At 36.4% G+C, this 25,294-nt stretch overlaps 2 protein-coding genes across 6 annotated transcripts in view; one reads left to right on the forward strand and one right to left on the reverse strand.

Moving 5' to 3' along the window:
* LOC141439272 (uncharacterized) overlaps nt 1–5,352 on the reverse strand; it is an 8,598-nt gene extending 3,246 nt beyond the window's left edge. The window contains exons 1-2 of one of the 4 annotated variants that reach the window (XM_074103541.1): nt 5,213–5,352; nt 3,676–3,842 (exon numbers count right to left, since the gene is read on the reverse strand). In XM_074103541.1, the coding sequence (XP_073959642.1) occupies nt 3,676–3,818 (143 nt within the window). In that variant the 5' untranslated portion in view covers nt 3,819–3,842; nt 5,213–5,352. Of the gene's footprint in view, nt 1–3,675; nt 4,253–5,212 lie in introns of those variants that run through there. The other 3 variants (XM_074103548.1, XM_074103533.1, XM_074103524.1) reach the window with 3 other exon arrangements.
* LOC141433436 (uncharacterized) overlaps nt 1–23,901 on the forward strand; it is a 35,825-nt gene extending 11,924 nt beyond the window's left edge. For both annotated transcript variants that reach the window (XM_074095476.1, XM_074095484.1), the window contains exons 4-7: nt 7,247–7,381; nt 14,279–14,440; nt 17,621–17,792; nt 19,919–23,901. In XM_074095476.1, the coding sequence (XP_073951577.1) occupies nt 7,247–7,381; nt 14,279–14,440; nt 17,621–17,792; nt 19,919–20,143 (694 nt within the window). In that variant the 3' untranslated portion in view covers nt 20,144–23,901. The remainder of the gene's footprint in view (nt 1–7,246; nt 7,382–14,278; nt 14,441–17,620; nt 17,793–19,918) is intronic.
* Nucleotides 23,902–25,294: the final 1,393 nt, after the last annotated feature.

The raw sequence follows: 25,294 nt of genomic DNA on the forward strand, positions 1-25,294 counted from the left end.
TAATATATTTAAGTGCATCAAACGCACCATTTTATCCGAGACGCTAATTTATATCCAATCGAATCGCAGATGATAGTCAAGTCGAAGATAAATTGAGTTTTCTGCGCAAGTTAAGTTATACACTTTCCTTTTCACTTCGATTGCGAGAAAATTAAATACAGTGGAAACAACATTATTTTACTAACTACCTTTTATTTTCCATGCATGCTATATGCATTGTATGTGTTATGGATTAACTTATTAGATTATCAAATTTGTTAGTTTTAGAACATAAATTATTAAAAGAAAAAACTACTTTATGCACTACTGAATAAAATATTTTTTACGGCCAAGATCCAGCATAAATAGGTACAATGTTTACGAGCACAAGAAGTTAAAATAGTAGATTGTACAACAAGAGCATAAAACGAGCCTTTTTATCCGAGATTTTCATATAGCCACCCGAGCCGGTACGCCGAGGGTGGATAGACACGTCGAGGAGAAAATGGGTTTAATGCTCGAGTTTACACCCTGCTTTTCATTTCGATTGCGAGGAAATGAAATAGCAACAGTGGAAACAATTGTTCACTTACTAGGTACTACTTACTAGGTACATACCTTTTTTATTTATTTTTTTGTTTTATTTTTTGCTAATATACATAATTATAAATTTTTGGTTTTATTGATTTATTTTGATTTATTTTTAGTTTTAAACAAATTAAAAATGCTTAAAAATGATAAGAGCTTTTTTTGGTTGTAACGTGTCTGTTGACATCTGATTACCTTGGTCTTAGACAAAAATTTTAATTTATGCACTAGAACATAAATAGTCATTTTATGTCGCCTTGATCCAGCATAAATGCGAAATTTACGAGCATGAGAAGTGAAAATGATTTTGTTGCCATAATCAGTTTAAAATATATCACTCCACCCATTACTGTAGCGAATTTTGCTAATCTGCCGATAAAATTTAACATGAACTGACTGTACATACCTACGCGTTATAAATATTGGCACATAAGCTTTATTTCATCAAAATTCTTGCAAAAAAGGCTGTGAAGTGAACACGTAATAACTTACAGAAAGAAGTGATAGAGTAGTCTAGAGTATATTACGTATTAATCTACTTACAAAGTAAACAAAATTATGACTTCATCTAGTTACTTCTTTTATTCATCATCATCATCATCATTATTACGACTTCACAAAAAAAGTTTAGAACCCCTTCTTCTGTGATCTTCTAGAGTCCAATGTTATCCTTAATGGACGAATTTTAAATTAGGAATTACTTAGCCGGGGTCAATTATAATCAATGAATTTATGTTTATGAATTTTTAAAAGCTTCAGCAAATAATCTTATTTGAGTGTTGCTTAGTTTAGTAACAATAAACAAACACTCGTTATAATAGTCCATACGTCAGACAGGTGGTATGGTATGGTATTGACATTGAATCCACAGCAAACACAACATTATGTATACATAGTTCAGTTTATGATACTAAATTTAATATCCGTACTGAATGTTCCCACTTCGACGTTGTTAGGAGGGGGCTCCTAGCGCAAGGCAGACGAATAAATACTAACTGCACCTAAGCCGTAACTATCTAGTTAGATGAACATTTATAGAGCTAATCTTATTCCGGCTTACACAAGTGAAGAAGACTGCACATGGTTCTAATTGGGTTTACGAAGACATCGCGAGCTCGCATTATAATCGCTGCGTGCGTATCAAGAGTTGACGGAGCAAACATTTACTGACATTCAGTTGGAGAATGGCCAGAAGTTTGATCTAGCGTTGCGTCGGTTTCAGCATTCATAGGTTGCCGTTATTATTTATGTTCCACGTTTAATGAAAACAGTGCTTGGGACTATATGATAATTAGGCTTCCATGGGACTAGTCTTCGCTTTTGGTCAATTCTGTCGGCGCGCCCCAAATTTCGCTCCCCACGCTTGAGACCCTCAGTGCCCTACTTTAGATACACCGTTGATAATTTCGTCATTGTGCCTTGTGAGGGGAGGATGTTATTGAGATGCTTAAGAATTATATTTTTTGCTTCAACATCAATTTCATAGATGACTCTACATTAATAGGTAGCTAACTTAACTTGATTATATTGCACAAATTTCCAAAACATATGTTTAGAAGTCATAGTAATTCGAAACTACCAATTTAGGTAGGTAGTAATTTATTTATTTATTTATTTATAACAGTTTATATACATTTTAGGCTTACAGTACAAATATATGGACGTTACTAAGACGTCTAAAATATCTTTAGCTACACCTTTATGCCACTGAGTATTTGGTAGCAGTAAATAAATAAAAAACCGTGGTAGCCTAGTGGTTTAACCTATGGCCTATGGCCTCTCAAGCAGAGAGTCGTAGGTTCGAGCTCGAGCTCGCACCTCATAGTTTAACCTATGGCCTATGGCCTATGGCCTCTCAAGCAGAGAGTCGTAGGTTCGAGCTCGAGCTCGCACCTCATAGTTTAACCTATAGCCTATGGCCTATGGCCTCTCAAGCAGAGAGTCGTAGGTTCGAGCTCGAGCTCGCACCTCATAGTTTAACCTATGGCCTATGGCCTATGGCCTCTCAAGCAGAGAGTCGTAGGTTCGAGCTCGAGCTCGCACCTCATAGTTTTTCGAATATTTGTTGCGAAATTACACTTGAAATTTCTGGTGAAGGAAAACATTATGAGGAAACACCTTTAGGTGACACGGTTATCTATTGTTTTCCTGAAAGTTATATGCCATAATTTCATTTGCCCGAAGTTCATATGCCCGAAACTTCATTTGCCCGAACGTTTCGTCTACTAGAAAATTTCCATCCCAGCCTATATACGTCCCACTGCTGGGCACAGGCCTCCTCTCAGAACAAGAGGGCTTGGGCCATAGTTCCCACGCGGGGGTTCCCAGTGCGGATTGATTAAAATTGCTTTTTTATATTAATAATCTATCTATTATCTTTATTATTCGGGCTGCTATAAAAAAATACCTAACATCGAAGGCTAAGGCGGGAGCTACGCTCCGCTTCGCTCCCGTCTTAGCCTTCGGAACCTAACTTATCCGAGTCGCTTCTGCTCCGAACAGTCTTGCTCGCTCGCACAAATCAAATGTCGGAATTCTAACCTAACCTTATCTTTGTGATTCAAATTTACCTAATTCAAAGGCTGGTTTGACGTATGGAATTTATCAGTATAGTGTGTCGATACTCACGCTACATGGATGGCAAATGATATTATGGCATGTGATACTTATGGCTTACAATGATTATGAAAAATGAAATTATTGAAATTAATATTATGGGAAACAAAGATTTTGTCATTTGATTAATATGGTAAAGAATGAGTAGTGATAATAAATTTATAAGAAACAATATTATGACGGTTGAATATTATAGCACACGAAATTCGGGCAAATTATTATTATTATCGTACGGCCTTTCAAAGATACAAGTCCTGCGTTTCTTATAAAACTAAATCTAAATTATTTAGCCAGTCTATAGCCTCCCCAGAGCATCTGTTAAGCCCCCTGAAGCCGCCAGCAAACTTCGGTTGACAATGAAATTCGGGCAAGTAAAGGTAATATACCGCAAGCCTCATTCTGAAAGGAGGCCTGCGACCAGCAGTAGGACATAAATAGGCCGAGGCGATGATGATACTTATGACGAAAATTAGTGAATGGAGGCGCTCTTACTTCCTCTCGTCCAGCAGCCAGCTCCATCGCTCGAACCACAGCTTGCGGCAAATGTCTACCTTCTTCCACTGCGCGCGGCTCTGGAACGCCTCCGTGTTCGGGTCAAACTTGGGAACCAAGGGGCCACGATCTTTTTTTGCCATTATTCCTTCTTTATGAAATCAGTACTGTAAACCAATTAAGGGCTTCCACATAGGTAATGCATCGTTGAAATTTCTGACACACGAATAATGTAGCGTGATACTTTAGATAAGTATAGGTAGGTACGTAAAACCACTGAGCACATAACAAGTTACCAATTCATAATTTCTTGAACTATAATTTGAAAGTGAATATAATATAGTATAGTTCTGTTCTTAAAGTCATACGTATTTAGATACTGATTTCACCATTGATAATAAGAATCGTATTATTGCAGTCTCTGTGGCCTAAATGGGCAAGTAGGTAATATATATATAGGTTGGTATAGGTATAACTAGGAATGTTAAGTAGCTTTCCAACGACCGCCACAGATACGGGCAAACTATAAAGAAGTGTTAAAAATTACGTGACCGCCTTAAAAGGCTGTGCGAACTCTATAGCTTATTAGAAAGTCAATTTGTTTAAAATCGGTCAATTGTACTTTTACAAATAGAAACAGTATAACACGCGGCAAAATTATAATACAATTAAGATATAAAAAAACGACGATTTATTAATGAGGCTGAGCTGGTGCTGGGTTTGCAATTGCAGGATAAGCACAAAATTGTTGACAAGACGCTTGTAATCACTAATCACGTAATACCTACTTATTTATACTTCGTTTTTTTAGCATTAGAAAAAGGGTAAACAATCTTGACGAGTCTGCTTTGCGTTGAAAAACGTTTTTAAACTAACAGTAACTAAGTATTACTTATGATTTATGATACCAAAAGCATGTAAATCATCATAGTCCTTGCTGACTTGTTACATACGACTATGTAGGTGTTTGATGTGACTTATTTTTCAATAGTGTTTTTAATATAAATAACTTCTTTATAATGCTAAAAAAATAACAAAAAAATATCGCACTACGATTCGGTCAAACCGATTAGAATGAGTACCCTAAATAAGAGGGCGGCAAAATTTTCTTCGGACCCGGGCAGCTGAGACCCACGCTACGCCACTGTCTCTTAGTATGATACCCCTGCCCCTGTCTGTACCTATACCTACTAGAAAATCATATTGATAGGCACTTATTTAAAGTGAAACTTGACCCGTTCTGGTGACCCCATAGATAATTATTAACATTATCTAGCCCCGATCATAACGAAGTGAACCTATGTAGAACTTCTCGTGGCAGTAATTAATATTAGGTATAAATAATTGCTATTCGCTACAATGATTACATTGCCATTAAAATTATCTGAGGAAAAAAAAAGGAGGTAGGCAAATAGGTAAACATTACAATTTTAAGAAATTCGAAACCTTGGGATAATAGGTAGGTGCCTATGCAATATTGTGTTTACCCACTTGCCCAAATGCCCACAGCCAACCCACAGCCCAATACTATACTTACAGCTACGTGATAGATACCACCTCTATAAGGACCAAAACTCGTAGGTTTCAAGTTTTTAAAAACAATCTGTATAGATAGTATAAGAAATAAACGAAATAGCTATGTAAATAGCTTCTTGATATTTGAAATCGAATGTCACATTGAAAGACACGACAGTTATCAAGATTTATTTTTAAAATGTTATGCTTTTTAAGTCCGAATTTTATGTAGGTAAGTACCTACAGAATCAAAAGAATTTAATTTATAAAATTCACTTTAAATTTAAACCTTGGTGTCACAGAATCGAAAAATGTTTAATTTTAATATAAGTACTTAGGTACAGTGACCAGCATTAATATCTGCCACAGCGGAGCGAGCAAAAATATCTGACACGTCCTTCCGGCCCTAGAAATAGAGTCGTAGGTATCAGATATTTATGCACGCTGTTGTCAGATATTGTGCTGGTGACCGTACTTAATATTGTATAGACAGGTACTCTTTTTTATTTTTTTAAACTTCAATACGACATATATATATAGCCAGTGGGTAGGTACGTACGCACGTAGGTACGTTAAATACGTGTAGGATCTTTACATCCGTCCTCATGATCTTTTATTTTCTGGCGTCGGCAATAATATTATTAGGTCCCCTGATCAGCGATCCCGAACCTCGTTAACCAGCGGAAAAATATTGCCAGCATAATTATTGCCAGCTTTATATTTTTATGCCGTCTAAGAAATTAATGTTCTTTGCGTCTTAAACTTGGTAAAAGAATAACGTTTAGGCCCGAAGTCAAACAGGTATCAAACAAGTATTACCAACATCCCTTGCATAATAATCCTTCCCTGCATGATATTCTTGTGGAAAGGAAAATAAAGCTCCCCTTCCTTATGTTATGACCTCTCCTGTATACCGGTATTATCATTATCGAATAAAAAAATTGTATTATCATTAATTAAATTCCTACCAATTCATAATTTAGATTATATTTTTTCCTTATATTTAATTATTTATCCAGTCCAATGATAATAATCCTCCGATCCATTTCTAAACAAGAATATTCCTTCACGCACCTATACAAAATTGAAAATTGAAATGAAATCTGTCGAAATTGGAGAACAACATCTACGAATAACACGACGCTGGTTAAAATGGTTTCTCAATAAGAGTATCGATTGCCATATTCAGGGAATGTAATTTACCCTGTTAAGAAGAAGAAGAAGTATTACATTGTATGGTGCCAGCACGAAATTACATTGCATGCCTTGCAGTTGTGTCAGCCTAGGGTTGCCAACCTTCCTCTTTTCCCAGGTCCCTCATTCTGGGGGTATCCTGTCTGGACTATCCTAAAATTGTTTTTAAGAAACTTTCTGGGTCCTGTCCTGAGAAGGTCGTGTAGGTACCTATTCAAAAACTTTTGCGCCACTTTTGTATTTGTTTTTTTTCTACAAATTGTGATGTTATGAAAACCAATTGTAAATCATAGTTTATGAAATTGTGGTTGGCAACCATATTATGATCATTATTAATTAGGTAGGAAGATACACTGACGAGCAAAAAGTGTCGGTTACTAAAATCGCAATAGGTCCTAAAACTATTAAACTATATATTATATTCTATATATTATATATTATATCTTCTTGATTTAAAAAGTACCTACATCGAAGCTTCATTTAACTTCGCATACATAAATAGGTAATAACTCTTCACTAAACTCATTTTAGGTACTTGAAGAAGCTATCACAGCGGGTTTTGTAGTTATCATCACTTTTGTAACCAGCCCTTTATTTTTGCTCGTCAGAGTAAGTACCTACACGTCTTTTTACGATAGTCACTTCTTTCGGGGTTACAATTTTTTAAATTCATTACTGGGTAGTATGTATGTACCTACTTTTATACGCGTCGAGATTTTTTTTACATTACCTATTAGATACCTATGTGTGAAAATAGTATGTTGGTAGATCACGCACAATCATACACCAGCCAAAATTGTTTTATTTTTATTTTCAAAGCGGTTCCGAGTTTTGTAAATAGATATTTTTTGTATCTCACTAGGGTGTCGTTCGGAAGTTCGAAGGGGTCCATGGTCGAGACACTGATCTACGAGAGCCCTCTGCAAGAGGAGCCGGAGAGCAGTCCGCCGCCGAAGCCGCAAGAGACTTCGTTCCCGTACACACCCGTGGAAGAAGAGTGAGTATTGGAAGGTCAAAACCATTTATAACGACATCGAAGGGACAGCAATATTTGGTCGTTGAACACGTTTGGACGTTATAACCAGTGTTGTTCTGGTAATTAAGATGGTGTTGGAACTTTTTTCTAGGTAGTAGGTACCTAGTTACATCCGATATCTCGTTAGTTATATCTGGTGTCGTATAAACGGATTTGCCCTACGTAACTGATTTTACCTCCCCTAAAAGCGATAGATATAGGTATTAGCGGGCTGTTTTCTGCAATTCGACATCTAAGTGCGCCTATTTTGCGTGATTAGGCTGTAGGCACTATTCATGCCAGCATGATCCGAGGTGTAGTGCCCTGTAGTTCACCACACCAGAAGCAGAGCACTCCAGAAGGATGTGTGGCTGTCTCTTCTGCCTCCGGGCATGCTCTGCACAGGGGGCTGTCTGTAACACCTAGATTATGTAAGTGCTTGTTTAGTAAGGCATGTCCAGTTAGAGCTCCGACCAGTAAATTCATAAAAAATAAAAAAAAAAAATTGCGTAAATTATTTGTATAGAGAAATTGTACAGCGCCTCTATAAATAATTAACGCCGTCGTTATCGAGTACGGTCACTGTAAACTCATGGTAGTGGTACAGCAGTGATACAAACATCAAACCAAATTCATACCTTGATGGATGATGTAAATTCATAATAAGGTATTTATACTTAGTAGGTACGTAGAAATTTTCCACCTTCTCCACACGAGTTTAACTTGCACTTGTCCGATTTGTTTTTTACTGTGTACCTACCAACTTAATTCCGCGAATTACAATTTAACAAAGAAAATCACCGAGTTGTATCCCGTGAGAATATGGAAAAATCCCTGCACCTACCTAGTGCATCTCTATGACACTCAAAAAATAGTACCTACCTGGGTGACCGAGCTTAGCTTGAGCCAAAAGTCACGTGTCTCCTAAAGAAGATGAAGCTAACGGACTGCTTACCAATTTATTTATTTATTTATATTATTTTGGTACAGTTACATATTGTAAGCAACAGCATTGTAGAATAAAAAGGGAATAAAAAAACATTGTGCCCACAACACAATGAGGGTTTTCACAGAGGCGAAATATCGCTAGATGGTGTTAGTATCGTGAGGTACGACGACGACGATATTTCGCCTCCGTGAAAACCCTCATTGCACACAGCAATGAAAACTCCTATATCCTCCTGAGTCCTGACATTTTTTAACGACTTTAGTGCTTAGGACCTAGACGTGGTTGATCTGCTTTGTTATTTTGGATATTATTTCAAAATTCTTAGAATTCTTTATTCAATGAATAGTTTGTACCTACTTTATAAAGTACATACGGTCGTTATTCTAATTGGTCCCTTATAAAGTACGCGAGGACTTAGGAGGGTATAGGAAATTTCGTCGTCATACTCAAAATAACAAATAAATCAATCATATTTACTTGAAACCAAACTTTTTTTATGGTTTCGTAGTTAAAATGACAAAAAGGAGCCCTTATAGTTTCGTTCTGTCTGTCCGTCTAAATCAACGTGTTGGAAGTATTTCCACAAGTTTCGTTAAAACCACTTTAAGGCTCCTGAATGTTTTTTTATTACTGTAAATATTGTCGGAAATAATCGCTCCGAAAGTTGCAAAAACTGCGTCCCCCACATATTTACGAACTGTGTGTTCAAACAATATGACTAAAAACGCAAAGGTAAAACCTAATAAAAAATTTCAACCAAAATTGGTTACAACATGATCAGATAGCTACCGTCCTTGAGTAAAGTTATTGCCGAAAAACTGCGCTTCTCATCAAAAGGACGTAAACAAGCGCTATGGAGATATGCTCTTTTGCATGTATACAGTTTTTTGCGTCGTATTTTTAGTAACGGCTACGAAACTTCACTAAGCGATAACTTAGTTAATTTAATTGTAATTAATCAAACACTGAGGTAATTACGTGAGACTTCACATATTGAATTTAATATTGGGTTTTTAATAAAATTTCCCACTTCATACCGATAAAATCATTAAAATCATAGTTTGGATAAAAAAAATCTGCCGATGCTAAGACAAGACAGTATTAGAAACAATATCCAATTAGTTTTCTCTTTGAACACTATCATGCCAGAAAATTAAACTAAAGTTACTTTATCGCGATTAACCTTTTAACGCGATAAAATAACGCTTCGTTATAATACCTACTCCATTCGCTGACGTTACGTCACTAGTCAAGGGAGTGAACGAACGAACGAATAGCGCTGTTCTGTTCTTCTCCGCTCCATTCCATTCGCAACGAGCTCGCAACTTCCGAGATCGATGTTGTTTGTAGTTGGGTTGGGTTGGTTGAAGTTGGGAATACTGAGTCCAGAGCGTCCACGGGCGAAACTAAACAACGTAAAGCGCATATTGCGCTATTGTTTATGAATTGTTGTCAGTAATTATATTCGTGATCGATTTGGAATAACAAGTGGCTAATGAGTATTTCTGTGGTCAGTGTAATTGTGTGATTTTTATTAGGTGAGTGAACAAATACGTCATAGAGCGGTGTTGGTTGGGTGTTCACCTGCCGATAAGTTTTTGTGTTTTACAATTTCACTGTCGAGGTTTTCTTATTTAGACACCGATTGCGTATGTTAGTCGGTACATTGTTGTTATATTGGATACATTATGAGTCGAACAGATAGATCTAAACAAATTTTTGGCCTAATGTATGTAGAATTCGGTCATCATGACGTCACAAGGACTGATTTATAAACATTAAAATGACTCCGTTCTTCCGCCATAGGGAGCCCAAGGTCGCTACTAGACATGTTGATACAGTAAACATGAATTGGCAGAAGTTTCGAATCATAAGTTCTATTTATAATGTCACTATCACTGATCGGCTTCTTAATTGAGGTTCCACCCTGTGGTGCCGTGATGTGCGCGTAACCTTGCACCGAGCGGCGCGGCGCCGCGCCTACACTTGAGTACAATAATATATGATTTTCAAAGTAGGTTTAGCTAAAACCACTTGACACTTTACGACTACTAGTAGCTCAAGGGAACGTAATATTACTTGCATTCCCTCCTTTATATTTTCCTGACTCCCGTACCTACTTAGTCTAATTAATTGCACCCACTGCAGTCAACTTCAGTGCACTGGTTCAATTAGTTAGGATCTTATGTGTTTTAGAGTGCAATTGGGAGTAGTGACCTATATTATCACAATCACCACCTAACTTGTAAAGTCAAATTACTTATAATTTAAATAAATGAATACTGAATGACTTCATTAACTTTTTAGGTTATTTGATGCCTCTTACTGACTTCTACCAAGCTTCTACCAATTTTTAATACAGTAGGTAGGTACAGTACGATTGCTTGGAGTTAACACTTGACAGATGGGCGTGCCTTCAGTCAATTTTCAACTTTAAGGTCATACAAATAAAATAGTTTTTACATAATCTGTAAATGTGGGTAGCGGTATACTAAAAATGGCTTTATTTGTATGATGTCAAAGTTGAAAATTGACTAAAGGCACGCCCATCAGTCAAGTGTTAACTCCAAGTAATGAGGGCTATCGTTTTATGTCTCACTAGATGGTGCACTGTTGCGTGAGGTTTTTATGTATGGCTTTCAGTCTGTTATTATGGGCGTAAAGACAAAGTTTAGATTAAAATCATATTTAATACACCTTAAAACCGTACCATAAAAATATCGAGCATGCCACAGTGTTGCATAGTCCCTGTTTTGTTTGGAGAAAAGTCACAAACTGTCTCAAAAACAGACATTCATTGCCCCCGAATGCATATTTGCCATAATTAATTTCAGATATTGCAAAATATTCACAAAATTATTCTAATTATAAATAAACCCGCGTAGCTCACCCAAAAACTGAGATTTGACATTTCGGAGACCTCACAATACACTAGCGCCTCTAGTGGCGAATTCATACGCGATATGTACTGTACATGATTTAAGAATGGAACAAATTTGTGTTTTTTTTTTCAATAACAATTACATACAACATGCATACAACCAAGCAATGACATATTTAAAAAAAGTAATTCATAGGTTATACTAAAGAGACTTGCAAATAATACCTACAGCAAAAAAAACAAATTGATATCCTCCTTTTTGAAGTTTGGTACAGTCAAGTTCTTGTACTTCCGATCAAAAATACTATCAAAAATATCTATACATACTTCTACACCATTAACAATAGGGTTGTGTTTGTTCACATATTTTTGATAAAATTTTTACTAAAAAGTAGTTAAGTACTGTACAGTCGAGTTCATAAACCTGTGAGCAAAAATTTTATCAAAAATATCTGAACACAACTACACCATTAACAATAGAGATGGTATACAGATATTTTTGATCAAATTTTTGCTCACAAGTTTATGAACTCGACTGCAATAATAGGTACCTATATACTTTTCAGCTCAAGTATAGTCCATTCAAGATAACATTGGACTCTAGAAGGTCACAGAAGAAGGGGTTCTAAACATTTTTTGTAACATCATAATAATGATGATGATGATCATGAATAAAAGAATTAATAAGATGAAGTCATAATTTTGTTTATTTTGTAAGTAGATAAAAATGTAATGTACTTATAAAATACACAACACAACATTACTTACCTCTTCATGTCTTAACCGCTGAACCGATTGATATATTCGGTATACAGATAGTACAAGTCCCAGGGAAGGACATAGAATAGTTTTTATCCTGGAAAATTGCATAGTTCCTGCGGGATAGCAAGAAACGAATTCTACGTGAACGGAGTCGCGGGCAACAGCTAATCAATGAATAAATGACAGTATATTGATATCTTCAATATTTTAGTTAGAATTAAGTTTGGACTGTACACTAAAAAAATGCTATTTATTAAATGACTTCCTAAAGCGTGCACTATAAAGAGCTTATTTTCCTTCTGTCCATTTGTATACTGAACAGACTGTAATTCATTCCGGGAATATTATATTTATCATGCAAAGAATAAATTAATCATTCATACAAGAAGGCCACAACTAGGTTAGTAGATTGTTTCACCTGACCTTGAAATCCCATTGCAAATAAACTGTTCAACTAATGATTAGTTCATTTTACCATAAATAGATATTGAATTGGATCATAACTTATAATAGGAAGAGTGATGTCAGGTTTTTAGATTGTCCATCCAGACCAGACTGTGATGTGACACAGTGTGCTAATAGGTCAAATGTGGGTGGAGGTCTAATTTGTTGATTTTGCTTGGCTGTGACAAAGTAACAAGCAGCAGATTTGTTTTACACAATTCCTCTCTGTTAGGCTTTCTTAACAAAAGGCTTGATGCTGTATCTGGCTTTTTGACTTAGTTGATTTTATTTTTGAAACCATAAACTTTCCAGGAAGGTCATTAAATAAACTGTGTCTCACATAAAGGTCTATAAAAAATCTTGAAAGCTTTTGGACTAATTAATTTCATTGTCACATTTAGGCACACAAAATCTTTACTTAATCAAATGTGACTGATTACCTGCAGCAATGTTGTGAGCAACAGATTGTATTTGTAGGGGATCCACTGATTATATTATGTAATGTAATTGATGTAATGTGTCATTGGTTACTTCCGTTGATCATTTAACAAGTCTTTATGCATGTTATGATATAGCCACATAACATCATTTGATCATTAGGAATGTGTATTGTATTGTTCACATACACATGCAAAACGAATGCAAGGCCGGGCTCCTATGCAAATGAGTTTAAAAAACAAGTGGGTGCTTGGCTGAATAATGAAGTCATTAATATTGAGACCCATTTTTGTCATTTTGTTAAGTTCATTTAATTATGCATTGCCGCTAAGCGAATTATTTTAATTTATTAATATTGTTTTATTGCACAATTTTAATTGCTTTGGCTAAATCTTTATTTTTCTTTCTGAAAGTTTTTCCTACAATTTATTAATTGCACTGTCATCTACATCTAAATGCGAAAATAGGGTACTTAAACTACTCTTCCATTGGTGCTTTAATTTAAATTTCTTACATCCTTGCAAATTTTTATGATTATTTGATAAAAAAGTTAAGTAGGTACCTAACGAACAATGTGCACAATGTGGTAGTTTAGCCGTCTAAATCATATCTTTATTATAGTTTTGGAAACTATGAGAATATAGAAAAGTTTAATTAATTTATTGCTATTCATATTGTCATTAGAAGCCAAATTAAGATGTAGGAAAATGTGAAGAGTGCACCAATTTTGTCAAACTATACAATTATGGTTGGACTTGTTTACTAATTTGTTTAAAGTAGGAAAAAAATAGTGGGTGTAAAACCTGCCATAGATAGAAACGAAGCATTACTTCTACACAAACATGCAGCCAGGCGATTTACTTTTTCTAATGTTCCCATTAAAAAGATGTTTTCAAATTATGTTGTGATATTTTGAACACCTTATGAAGTTATGTCTGATCACAATCCCACTTATATTATAAATGCGAAAGTTTGTATGTCCATTTGTTTGTTACCTCTTCACGTTTAAATCGTTGTACCGATTTAGGGGAAATTCGGTAAACCGAAGGGGAAGACGTAGGATAGTTTTATCCTGAAAAATTGCAGTTCCTGCGGGATAGCGGTAAACGAATTCTACGCGGACGGAGTCGGGGGCAACAGCTAGTCGAATTATAAAATGGGATGAATCGGAGCTGTTTAACTTAGTATTGATTATTATTCTACACCTTTCAATTCTTATCTTACTGTTTGTAATAATTGGGTTATTCATTTAGATTTTCAACTGCCTTACTTTAGTTGTCACATTTTTTACAGATTGGATGTAGATTTTAATAGCATGGCCCGACATGCTCTTGACCGGTTTTTTTCTCAATTTCGATAGTGGTGTATTCGAGAGTGATTTTAACTCCGTTCTCCGTTATTCCAGTTCGGAGCGCGCGAAGGTCCGCGTGTCGTTCTACCAGGGCGCGCGCCCGCAGTGCCTGTCGCCGCCGCCCGCGCCGGACTCGCACGCGCTCTACGCCGAGCTGCTCTCGGCCGCCACCACCGTCGACATGGCCGAACACGCCGAATACAACAGACAAATCAGGTACATACACTATAAACACAAAGTTTTAAGGGTTCCGTAGTCAACTAGGAACCCTTATGGTTTCGCCATGTCTGCCGTCTGTCCGTCTTTCTGTCTGTCCGCGGCTAAGTTCAGAGACCGTTAGTACTAGAAAGCTGTAATTTGTCATGAATATACCTACATATCAGTCACGCCGACAGTGGTAAAAAAACTAAAAAAAAAATTTGTAGTGTACCTCCCATAGACGTAAACTGGGGTGTTTTTTTTTCTCGACTAACCCTATTGTGTGGGGTATCGTTGGATAGGTATCTTAAAATCATTGGGGTGGTTGCCAGCTCTGGTTGAGTTCAAAACGCGTCAGTGTAGTGTGGTGATGGTGATAGATTGGTTTGTGTGATTTGTGTGATTACAGTGTGGAGGTGGAGGGACTGCATGAACACACATTTCTTGCATAAACGTAGCTATCATTGATAAGGTCGCGGACGCCAAGTAATTGTTTCAGTTCATTGATATGGACCTCTGCAAAGTAATATCTAATTCAATAAATTGAAGTTTTAGTTCATTATCTTAATTTGACATCGTGATTAAACATCGTGAGGAAACCTGCACAAACCTGCGAAGCGATTCAATGGTGCGTGCGAAGTTCCCAATCCGCACTGGGCCCGCGTGGGAACTATGGCCCAAGCCCTCTTGTTCTGAGAGGAGGCCTGTGCCCAGCAGTGGGACGTATATAGGCTGGGATCAATCTTAATTTGACCGCGCCGAAATGTATCAAATCCAAAAATAATAAGTGAGCTTATTGGGAATCATAACAGGGACTGTAAGACAGAAAGAGATCGCATTGCTTTCTTAGTACATACCGCTTGTATGTACTATACTCGTGTCTATTCTGTGGTACCGCGCTGTAGTTTCAAACTTTACTACATTTTTTCGATGCGAAGACATACTAAACTTATGCTCGTTGCTTGTTGTAGGTTTTGTTCTTAAGACGTAATAAATATCGATATATTACGAGTATGCACCTACACCCTACATAGGTTCACGATCCGTACACTCGCTCTCCACTCTCCTGTACTGTGTACAGTTCACTCCTCGGTATCTCCTGTATTTATTACACCTGCGTAAAGCCGCATTCACATTTTATCTGTCGTGTTGTGTTATCATGCTCTCCATCCCTCTCTCTCTCTATAGCTTTGACGCGACACAACAAGCCGTTATAACATACTGCATCGATAAATGTGAACGCAACGACAAACCGATACCGTTCTGATGCGTCACGACACAACACGACAGATAAATGAGAACCGCGCCGCGCTTACTATGCCAAATAACGAGTAAGCACTATGTAATTCTCAGAGCTTACATTGAGGTCGTAGTAAACGTATGTTTAATGTTTGAACGTATTGTTGGAATGAGTGGTCGTGTCTCTCTATATCGGTAGAATATAATGTCTATGCTAATGAGCCCCGTATGCCCCATAATGCCAGTTTCTATGAACTCGGTCGCAGCGCCACCTGCCGGGACCAAAAGTGTATCTTAGCGATCCTGGGGTACACCACGAAAAATTCGTCGATAAAATTGATACAGCCGTTTATGAGCAAACACAAGCTTATGTCTTGTGTTCTTGACAAAAGCAGAGTTCAAGGAACACCTTTTGACCCCATTGGAGTAGGTATAGGTACGTTTGTAGCTATATCATGCATTTTTGTTAACGGATATTCATCAGTTTATCTTTCTAAAATAAAAAAAGATGAGACACCTGTTGGAACGAAATAGAAACACTGTTTATGGCCCATTATCTAGTTCGCTCAATTGTATCATGACAATGCGAAATGTACGAAAAACAATGACAACGAAATGAGGAAAGGCAAGAAGTGATGATGGATGACTGTATTTCTTTGATACTTTTATGATCTAGGTTTATAAAACGTCCGATTAAAGAATTACCAATAGTCATCTGAATAGCCCCTGCATGGAACCAGCATTTGAATTTGTCTGACAACGCATTACAGTCACGACTGTAACAAGAAGTATTAGATAAAAAGCGGCTAGAAATCGACCAGCTTTCAAAGTTACTCCAAAAAGAAGTAAGCTTTATCAGCGACACATCTACACTACAGTGGAGTAACTACGCGAAACTTCTAAAATGATGAAAAAACGTAGTTACCTCCTTTGATACCTAGGTATCCCGAAACGGGAGCGCATCACAATTAAAAACAACAATGCGCAGCCATACTCCATTGTCCGACTTTGTTAAACATACAAACTATTGAATGGGTTATTTGAAACTTAACTTGTCCACATACGAGTACATATTAAATCTATACTCGTACCTACTGCTTATATGCAAAAAGCAAGGATCGTCCATGGCCAAATATATTTCGTATTTATAAGTAATGAACCATAATAGTGAAACTGCGTCATGCTAAATCAATCTTACAGAATTTTAACGACATTTTCACACTCGAAAATCAGTTAAGCTATTGAAGCGTAGGTTGTGCCAGTTGTGTTAACAATGAGTAATTGCAGTCACATAATGTTCTATGTTCAATAAACTCAACACAAACTTATTTACAGTACCTGGGCGACCGGGCTTAAACTCGGTATCCGCGTATTCCCAGTGATAAGACCAACTTAGATTGATTTTTCACCCCCGAAAACCCCTACATACCAAATTTCATCGAAATCGTTGAGGCCGTTTCCGAGATTCCCGATATATATATATATATATATATTGCTCGTTTAAAGGTATTAGATGTTTTAAATTGCGTTACTTTTGACTTCTTCGTTGTACCTACTCTGGAATATTCGCGTACTTATTTTTTCAAGCTAGAGTAACAAAATACGGTCTAAATTTTGTGTCAACAAAATAATAGGCCTAGTTTCATTCAACGCACGCGCCTCATTGCGCGGTAAACATGTACTCGTACTATTGATATCATTCAAACGTATTAATAGTGAAGTGAGTACCGTGATATTTGCAGAACCATTGAAAACAAAGAAATTGTGTGCTTTTTGCAGGAGACGCGAAAAGTCGCGGTGATACTGGGAGGATATAATCAAAATAAAATTTCTATGAACTATGCTATTCGTAATTTCGTAGAAGAACGAGGGTCACCGACATAGCCAAGCGATTTAGCTCGTTGAAGACCGTCCCTTAGTGTATCTGTACACCCTAAACACTTAATATTTGTGTTTTAGCACGGAGAGCGGTTGGGACAACCCGTTCCGCCCCGACGGCGACCTATCGCGCGAGGCCGACGAGATCGTCTCGCTGATCAAGGGCGGGAAGCCCATCACGCCCACGCCCACGGCTACGCCGCAGTTGGCCGTCTGCGAGGAAGACGAAAAGGACCACGCTAACAACGTCAGCGTAAGTCGCACTGTACACTCACACAACGAAAATGTAAAGCCAGTTGCCTCATTCATAATTTAGCGGAGATCTATACTACTTCATACTCGTATAGGTGTGCTACGAGAGTTGAAGTACACACGCTAAACACAACTAAAAAAAGAACTGATTGCACAAAAGAAGAATAAATGAATAAGGGGCTGTTTCACCATCTATTGATTAGTGTTAACTGACGGTTAAATGTGACGCCGTCTCCGTCTATTCGAACAAAACAAATAGAGATGGCATCACATTTAACCATCAGTTAACACTAATCAATGGATGGTGAAACAGCCCTTAAATGTCAAAATACCATAAACTAAATGTTTAGACGAACAGACCTTGCTTGACAGCGTGACCGAAAGTGAGATATGAGCCTGTCAGTGTAAATTTGTAAATGTCTGTGTGGGTTTTAGAGTTGCCCTCACTGTTAAATATGAGTTGTCGATAACCATCGGTACCGTATCCCAGGTAGATATCCCCGTATATCCGGTATCGGCATAAAATATAGGTAAGGTACACAGTACAGGTAAATCTTAAGGGCTGTTGCAGTAAAGTAGGTACTAGAAACTTCATAAACATAGCTAAAATAAAAATAAATGCCAGAAAATATCTGTCACTCCCACTCATGTCACTCGTCGTTAACTTTACACAAGACAGTTAGGTACCTATATTCGTATGTCGAGAGTGTAAATATAGCTTACTATACAACACACTTACTATACACCACAGGTTTCTTGTGAGACTCCCACCCTATTCGATTCAAAATTCTGATTTCTGATCCACTTATCTTTGATCACTGGATTGACAGGAAAACTGGAAGTTTTTTAAATATTTTTTGTTATGGTGGCCACTCTAATACCTACCTACTCTGTGAAAGTTTCAAGTATACCTATTTGCGGTTCCAAAGATACAGCTCTGCGATTGACGCACAGACAGACAGACAGAGGGAGGAGGCTTAGTAATAGGGTCCCGTTTGGCACCATTTGGGTACGGAACCCTAAAAACAAAACACTGAATTTTTTTTTGTAAAGAAATAGTTATTATTTTATTTACTTAAAATCATTAAATTCTCAATAAGTTAAGTTAAGTTTTACTTTTATTTTCTCAATTTTTTTAATCGGAGAAAAGCAGCTACAAGTTTTGGTACAAAACTTTATTGGAAGAATATCCATATAGGTATCGATAAAAAATATTCAAACTCTACGCGGTTAGTGCTCAAGTTCACGGATACAGTATATTTTCATTTAACACATAATTATTAGAAATCAAGCCATATTTATGAAATAGACTGTTTACCGCTTCATATTAGCATATTACTCGTAATAAGTAAATTTAAGAATACATCAAATTAAATGATGAGTTATGAAAATGGTACTTGTACAATCATATTTACCTGTGAAATGCATATTTATTTGGGTGACTGCAGTAGTTTATATCACAACTCAACACAGAACACAACACCATTCTGGAATCGTTCCGTTTTATGCAAAAAATCGAAAGGATTGCAGAAAAAATACACAAAACAAATACGACGAAAATTTTGACAGGAGGCTAAAGGAGGCTAACTGATTCAAAACGGGTCACGCTGTCATTTTTATTTTATCTCTTTTACACACATAGCTTATGCCGTAAGGATCGGTTTCTTCACTCGCACCACTGTTGGTCTATTTACGCTAGTAATATGAGGTTTATGCAAAATCCTGCTGTCATTACACGACATGTTGTAGCTGTGTATGTAATCATTCACTTCAACTCTTGTGACACTACCTATTATACAGGATGTCACAAATATTGTCATTAAACCTGATTAGCATTACACAGCCAAATTAAGAATAATGAAAAGTGCCTCAACAATCCTGTGTTGTATTGTTGTGTATAGGCGATAGGACCATGTCAGTCAAGACAGTACGAGTTACGATACGATTATCGACGGTCATATTACGACTAGTTTTACCCTGTAAACAACGATACTATCACAGATTACACTTTTGTTGTGGCTCTATTGCTTTGTTTCAAATAGGATATAAATATTACATTTTAAACAAATTAACTCTGATATGGATATTGACTGAACGAAATTGTAACCCGTTACGTATGACTTGCAGGCTAACGCGTCTCCCTCACCCTTGATGAAGGTATCGAGTCCGGTGCAGCAGAGCACTCCGAAGGGCATGAACGGCACCAAGAACGGCGTCGCCGAGGCGCGCGCGGGCGGCGGCGGCGGCGCGGGCGCCGTGGAGGTGCAGCGCTCGCCGCCGCCGCAGCCGCAGCAGCCCGAGCACGTTACCATCAAGAAGAAGCCCAAGTGCAAGTGCTGCGTCGTGCAGTAACGCCCGCCCGACCTCGCCCCACACCACACCGGTAATACGCTAAGCTTTTGTAACTTCATGCCGTCATTCATCCCGATTTTGGTGTTTACTCGGTGCTATTTCATTTTTACACAACTCGATGTTAACCTTGTTCGCGAAGGGTTTCAATATTTTTAATGAAATTAGGTTAATTTTATCATCACTTTCGGTTTTCCGAATGTCAAATTTTATTTGTGATATTGCTATTGCAGTACGAGTTTTAATCACTTTTATGTCAGTCCAATGCTGTTAATTTTTTTAATACTAGAACCCGTTTCGATTGCATTTTTAATTGTCAAATGTTTTTATCAAAATAAGGTACAAAGTAAAGTATTTATTTAATTTAGCAAGTCTCACTGTAAAATAAGTTTTAAAAGTGACTGAGCGTAAAAAAAAGTTTCATCAGTTCTTGTATGAAACGTATAGTATGAAACGCTCTGATATGTGTACACTCGGACAAGATCGTCCAATCTCGGGTCGAGCTTGACGATCGCTTATTGTTGTCGGATCCGTCGCAGGGTTGCATTGGCAGCCAGCAGTCTCGCGGCCCGCCCGTCAGTTGTTAGTGTGACCGGAATATTCTCACTTGAACTACTTGTTGTATTATCTTAGAGGGTACAACTGGGAATATCCCTCGTGGCGGGTTGCTTAGAGCAATCCTTGACGTGAAAAACATTTTTCGGATTAAGTGGATGGAATCTCAGAATTGTTACTACGAGTATCTTATCATCAGATCGCACGTTACCTTAAGTGGCAGAAACAGAAATAAAATCAGTCAAGCGAGACGTCAAATTGTTAAATTATATGATTAGATATGTTAATAAATTAAATTTACAGGCCGATCTTTTCATGTAACATATAGAAATATTATTTTGTTGAGTGGCAATCGATAAATTACGTCACGCTAACTTTGGGACTTTTAGGGTCGGTTTAAAGACTGATTGATAAATTTTATGTGACAGATAAATGTGTGATGCCATCTATGTCTATTTTGTCCGTATAAATAAACTGACACGACATCACAGATATCTAGATCAGATTTTGTTCGTGTGTCACAAATCACCAAGCAACCCCCAGCCCTCTCTAAATGTGTGACGTAATTTGCGAATCGCCCTAAGATGTCAAATTTTGGAACACATAATTTATTTTAGAAGTGTTACTTTGGAGTTGAATGTGTTAAATAATATTTAGACTTATTTTAATGTATATTTTTTATATGTTTATTTAAAAGAAGTATTACGAAAAGTACAGATTTTTCCTTATTATTGGATTCCTACTTATGTACATGCGAGCGACTGCCGTTGGTAGTTTTACAATAAAAGCTTAGAATTGCGGGTGCGGAGACGCAGCGAGTGAGCTATTATTGTAAAGCGACCACTCGTTCAACAGAGATATTTTGACATATTTATGGTCTGAATGATAAATGTAAATTTATCAATAAATGTTATTACTGTTGTTACAATATTGATGTATCCTTCTAAAATAATTTACGCTTGCGTCCAGTAGTTTTTGTATACGTAATCGCTTTTTACAATGATGCGACAAGAGCTAGATTTTTACCTGTTTGAGATAAACTATAGAAATCGAAGAACTACGAACCTTATAAATAGTTTTATTCTAGATTCAAAACGAACAGTGACTACGGCATACGTTGACTTTTTCTTGGTGTTCGTAAGTAGAATTAAAAGCAAGAAAGATCATGTTTGAGGACATTTTAATATATTACAAGCAATGGTAATTTACATTAATATTGTCGTAATTCAAACTTAGTAATTGCATCGGATTTGTAATTCATGAAAGATGGATTATTTAATAAGTTCTTATAAGTTGTAGTAACTTAAGTTTGATTTTTATTGTGATTATGTAAAATGTATGTCCAAGTTTCGTAAAACTGACTACGTTTAAATTGAATAGGTATTATTATGTTTCCCAACGTTACAACATAATTTAAAAATTTGACAAACTAATATCGGCGGTGTGTGAAGAGAGTGTTATACTTATGTTCGATTATTCATTAAAAGAAAACTAGTTTTGTACTTTTGTCGAATCGGTCTTAAAATCCTACAAAATGCTGTGGCATTGAGATCACTAATAGTAAATCGGTAACATTATTATACGTTTTGCAAAATCATCACCAATTTACTGTTGAATATTTCACGTCTCGTAAGGGCAGCAGTCAGAGCGAAATAAGCTAAGCTGCATCAACTTTTAATACTTAACTGTACGAAATGCGACAGTTCAGTATAGTGTATCGGAAGGAGTGGCAATAATGCTCACAATGCGCGCGTCAGGCGGAATGTCGCCCAGTGCATTTGTGTCACACGCTCCACTTAGTTAATTGATTTGTCGCTTGATTGATCGGACACATTTAACTATTAACGGTTGGCTTGATAAAATAAAATTAAAGCAGTTTTTGGTTTTGGTCTCAATATCAATGTTTTAATTATATCAGTATCAAGAATACTACTGGCGCAATCTTGTTGTAAATTAAGTTATTGTGTATGGTAATAAAATATGTCGAGTATTATTATTTTTATCGACTTTTCTAGTAAAAGTTTCTAAAGTAATTTGCTGTCGATTGATGAAGTATATTTGTATTTTTTCCACTTGGACTTTGAACTATTATTGCAGCTCCGCTAATAAACTGCTAAAAAAAACAGTGGGCGTTATGACCATTGATTTCTCTAGAGGAAATTGATTTAAATGTCATAACAGCAGTCATCTCTTAAATCTTAAACTCAAAGAGTAACCATTGATATGGATTCAGTGTAGAGCTACAAACATTCGTAAAGTAGGTAGGAAATTGCAAAGTTGGATAGTGAATGTAAGTATGACGATGATTTTTTTGAATTAGGATTTATAATATTTTGTAGGCGGCGAATTTTTGTTGCGAGTGGTAGAGACAGACATTGATATAATCATTGTATAGTCGACCAAGTTACTTTACCGTTTTTATGACAATTTCTACATTAGAAAAAAACAAAACAATAAGGCTGATGTCACATTGACTTGAGAATGAAAATATTTTTTTGTTTTGAACAGTGAGATTGAACCGGTGTTAAGAGAATTTCTTGGTCGATTATGCTGTGATATAAATGGTTAGTACAAGTGGTTATTGACTCCGTGAGCGACAACGTACCAGTCTTTAAATCACAAAATAATGTTGAATTGTTTGTATTTATTTTAGCAACCCGTGAACGTTCACTTCGCCGTATTACGCGGAGTCAATCAGCACTGCAAATCTTATTCTTGTTTTCGAACAGTTAGTGTGAACTTTGAAATATGACTAATACTAGGCTCTTTTAGAAAAATAAGTAACTGTAAGCGGCTACTGTTGTAATAGTTGCAAGTCGTCAATTTTTGGTCATAGTTGATCGCTCGTAAAATTTGCTTTCCCTTTGCACTTAAAGCGGTCGTCGTGTCGTGTTGCGACCGCCACAGTATTACATTTTAAATGTACCTACGAATCGACCTAAACTATGCTATAAGTGGCCAATAAAGTTTCCAGTTATCATTCGATCGGCACTTGCATGCGTTAGAAGTTGGTCATGTTTGCAATATTTCAATTGACAACTCTACGCTAATCATTACATGTATAAAATATTACCTAGGTAATTTGTCATCTCATCACATACACTAGTGCCGTTAGGGTACTACCTACTTCTAGAATTATTCAATGTCAACAGGATGTTTGCATGTTGCTACAATTATTCAGTACGATTAAATGATCTTTTACTAAATTTGTGTACTGATTTGACTTTTTAGATATCCTCCGTGGTCCCGAAAGGGGATTATATTTTATTTACCATATCAATACTACCTACAGTTATTAAGTGTTTATTTGGGCACAAAGTTAATTTTATAATCTCATATTTATTGTAAGTAACCAATGGGAGCTAAAGGATGGAGCTTTAAAATTAATTTAATACAAGATTTACCAAATATGGTGCTGATATTATAAACTATCTTTGAAAATATTCTTGTCACTAAAAATTCTATTCGATTCTATTCATCATCGCGTGCGTGTTAGTAACCCACGACTCTTAGCTCTCATCCCGATATTTTGTTAAATGAGGGTTATCATTATTATAAATTTACCTATGTATAAACTATTATTCCGATACAGTTACTTACTTACTTTCACTGTAAATTAGTACATAACTAAATAGTTTTTATTCAACGTGTAAAAGCACTGTAATTTATTAGGTCCAACAAGTAAGCGTCATGAAATTATATTACGATATTCCCACTTCAACATGGTAAATAAAACTATATTTTCCCCATCGACGACACTTGCTACATAAATGTAAAGTATCATATTGTTTCCTCTATAATTAGTGTAATAGCTATGTATGTAAAAATAAATCAAAATGACATTATATTTGTATGAAATACTTTCTGTATATTATTGTATTATTATCGATCGATGAATATGTACAAATCAACTAATTTGTGTGTAATTTATTTATATTAAATATTTAAATGAGAGCTTGTTGCAAGTTTTGATGGTTATTTAAAGTTATTTATTATGCAAGTTAAATATTGGCTTCGTGAGTATTTTTTGGGTCCCGTAGCCAAAATGACAAATGATGGTATAGTGTCGCAATGTCTGTCTATCCGTCCGCGGCTTTGCTTAGAGACTATCAATGCTAGAAAGCTGTAATTTTGCACGGATATACAGGATGATCAAACCAAATGGGCCAGTAGGGAGAAATCAGAAACTATGAGAGATGGCGAAATCTGTTCTTAGGAACCATGGTTCGATTTTAGATTTAATAAAAATGGCATTCATTTTTTTTATTTAACTCATACATAACCGGGAATCGAACCTGGTCAAAATCTCTGTAAAGTATGTTATAAATTCTCCTTTTTTTTTCGTTGTTATTTTGGATTGTGTGGATCATAAGTGAAAGGAAATACATTTTACAAGCTTTTATTTAACTTGCAAGTGTGTATGAATGTATGTATGTACGGGTCCAATCTTGCAAGTTGAATTTAACGCACTTCCAATAGTCAGATTGACTTCAAATTTGGCATACTTATTTAAATCTGGTGACAATAAAATATTCTGGTGGTGACATTCTGGTGGTTTGGCCAGGAAATGTCCGCAGGACGGAACTCCTCAACGGTTAA

Source organism: Choristoneura fumiferana, chromosome Z (genome assembly GCF_025370935.1).
Source record: "Choristoneura fumiferana chromosome Z, NRCan_CFum_1, whole genome shotgun sequence".
Lineage (NCBI taxonomy): Eukaryota > Metazoa > Arthropoda > Insecta > Lepidoptera > Tortricidae > Choristoneura > Choristoneura fumiferana.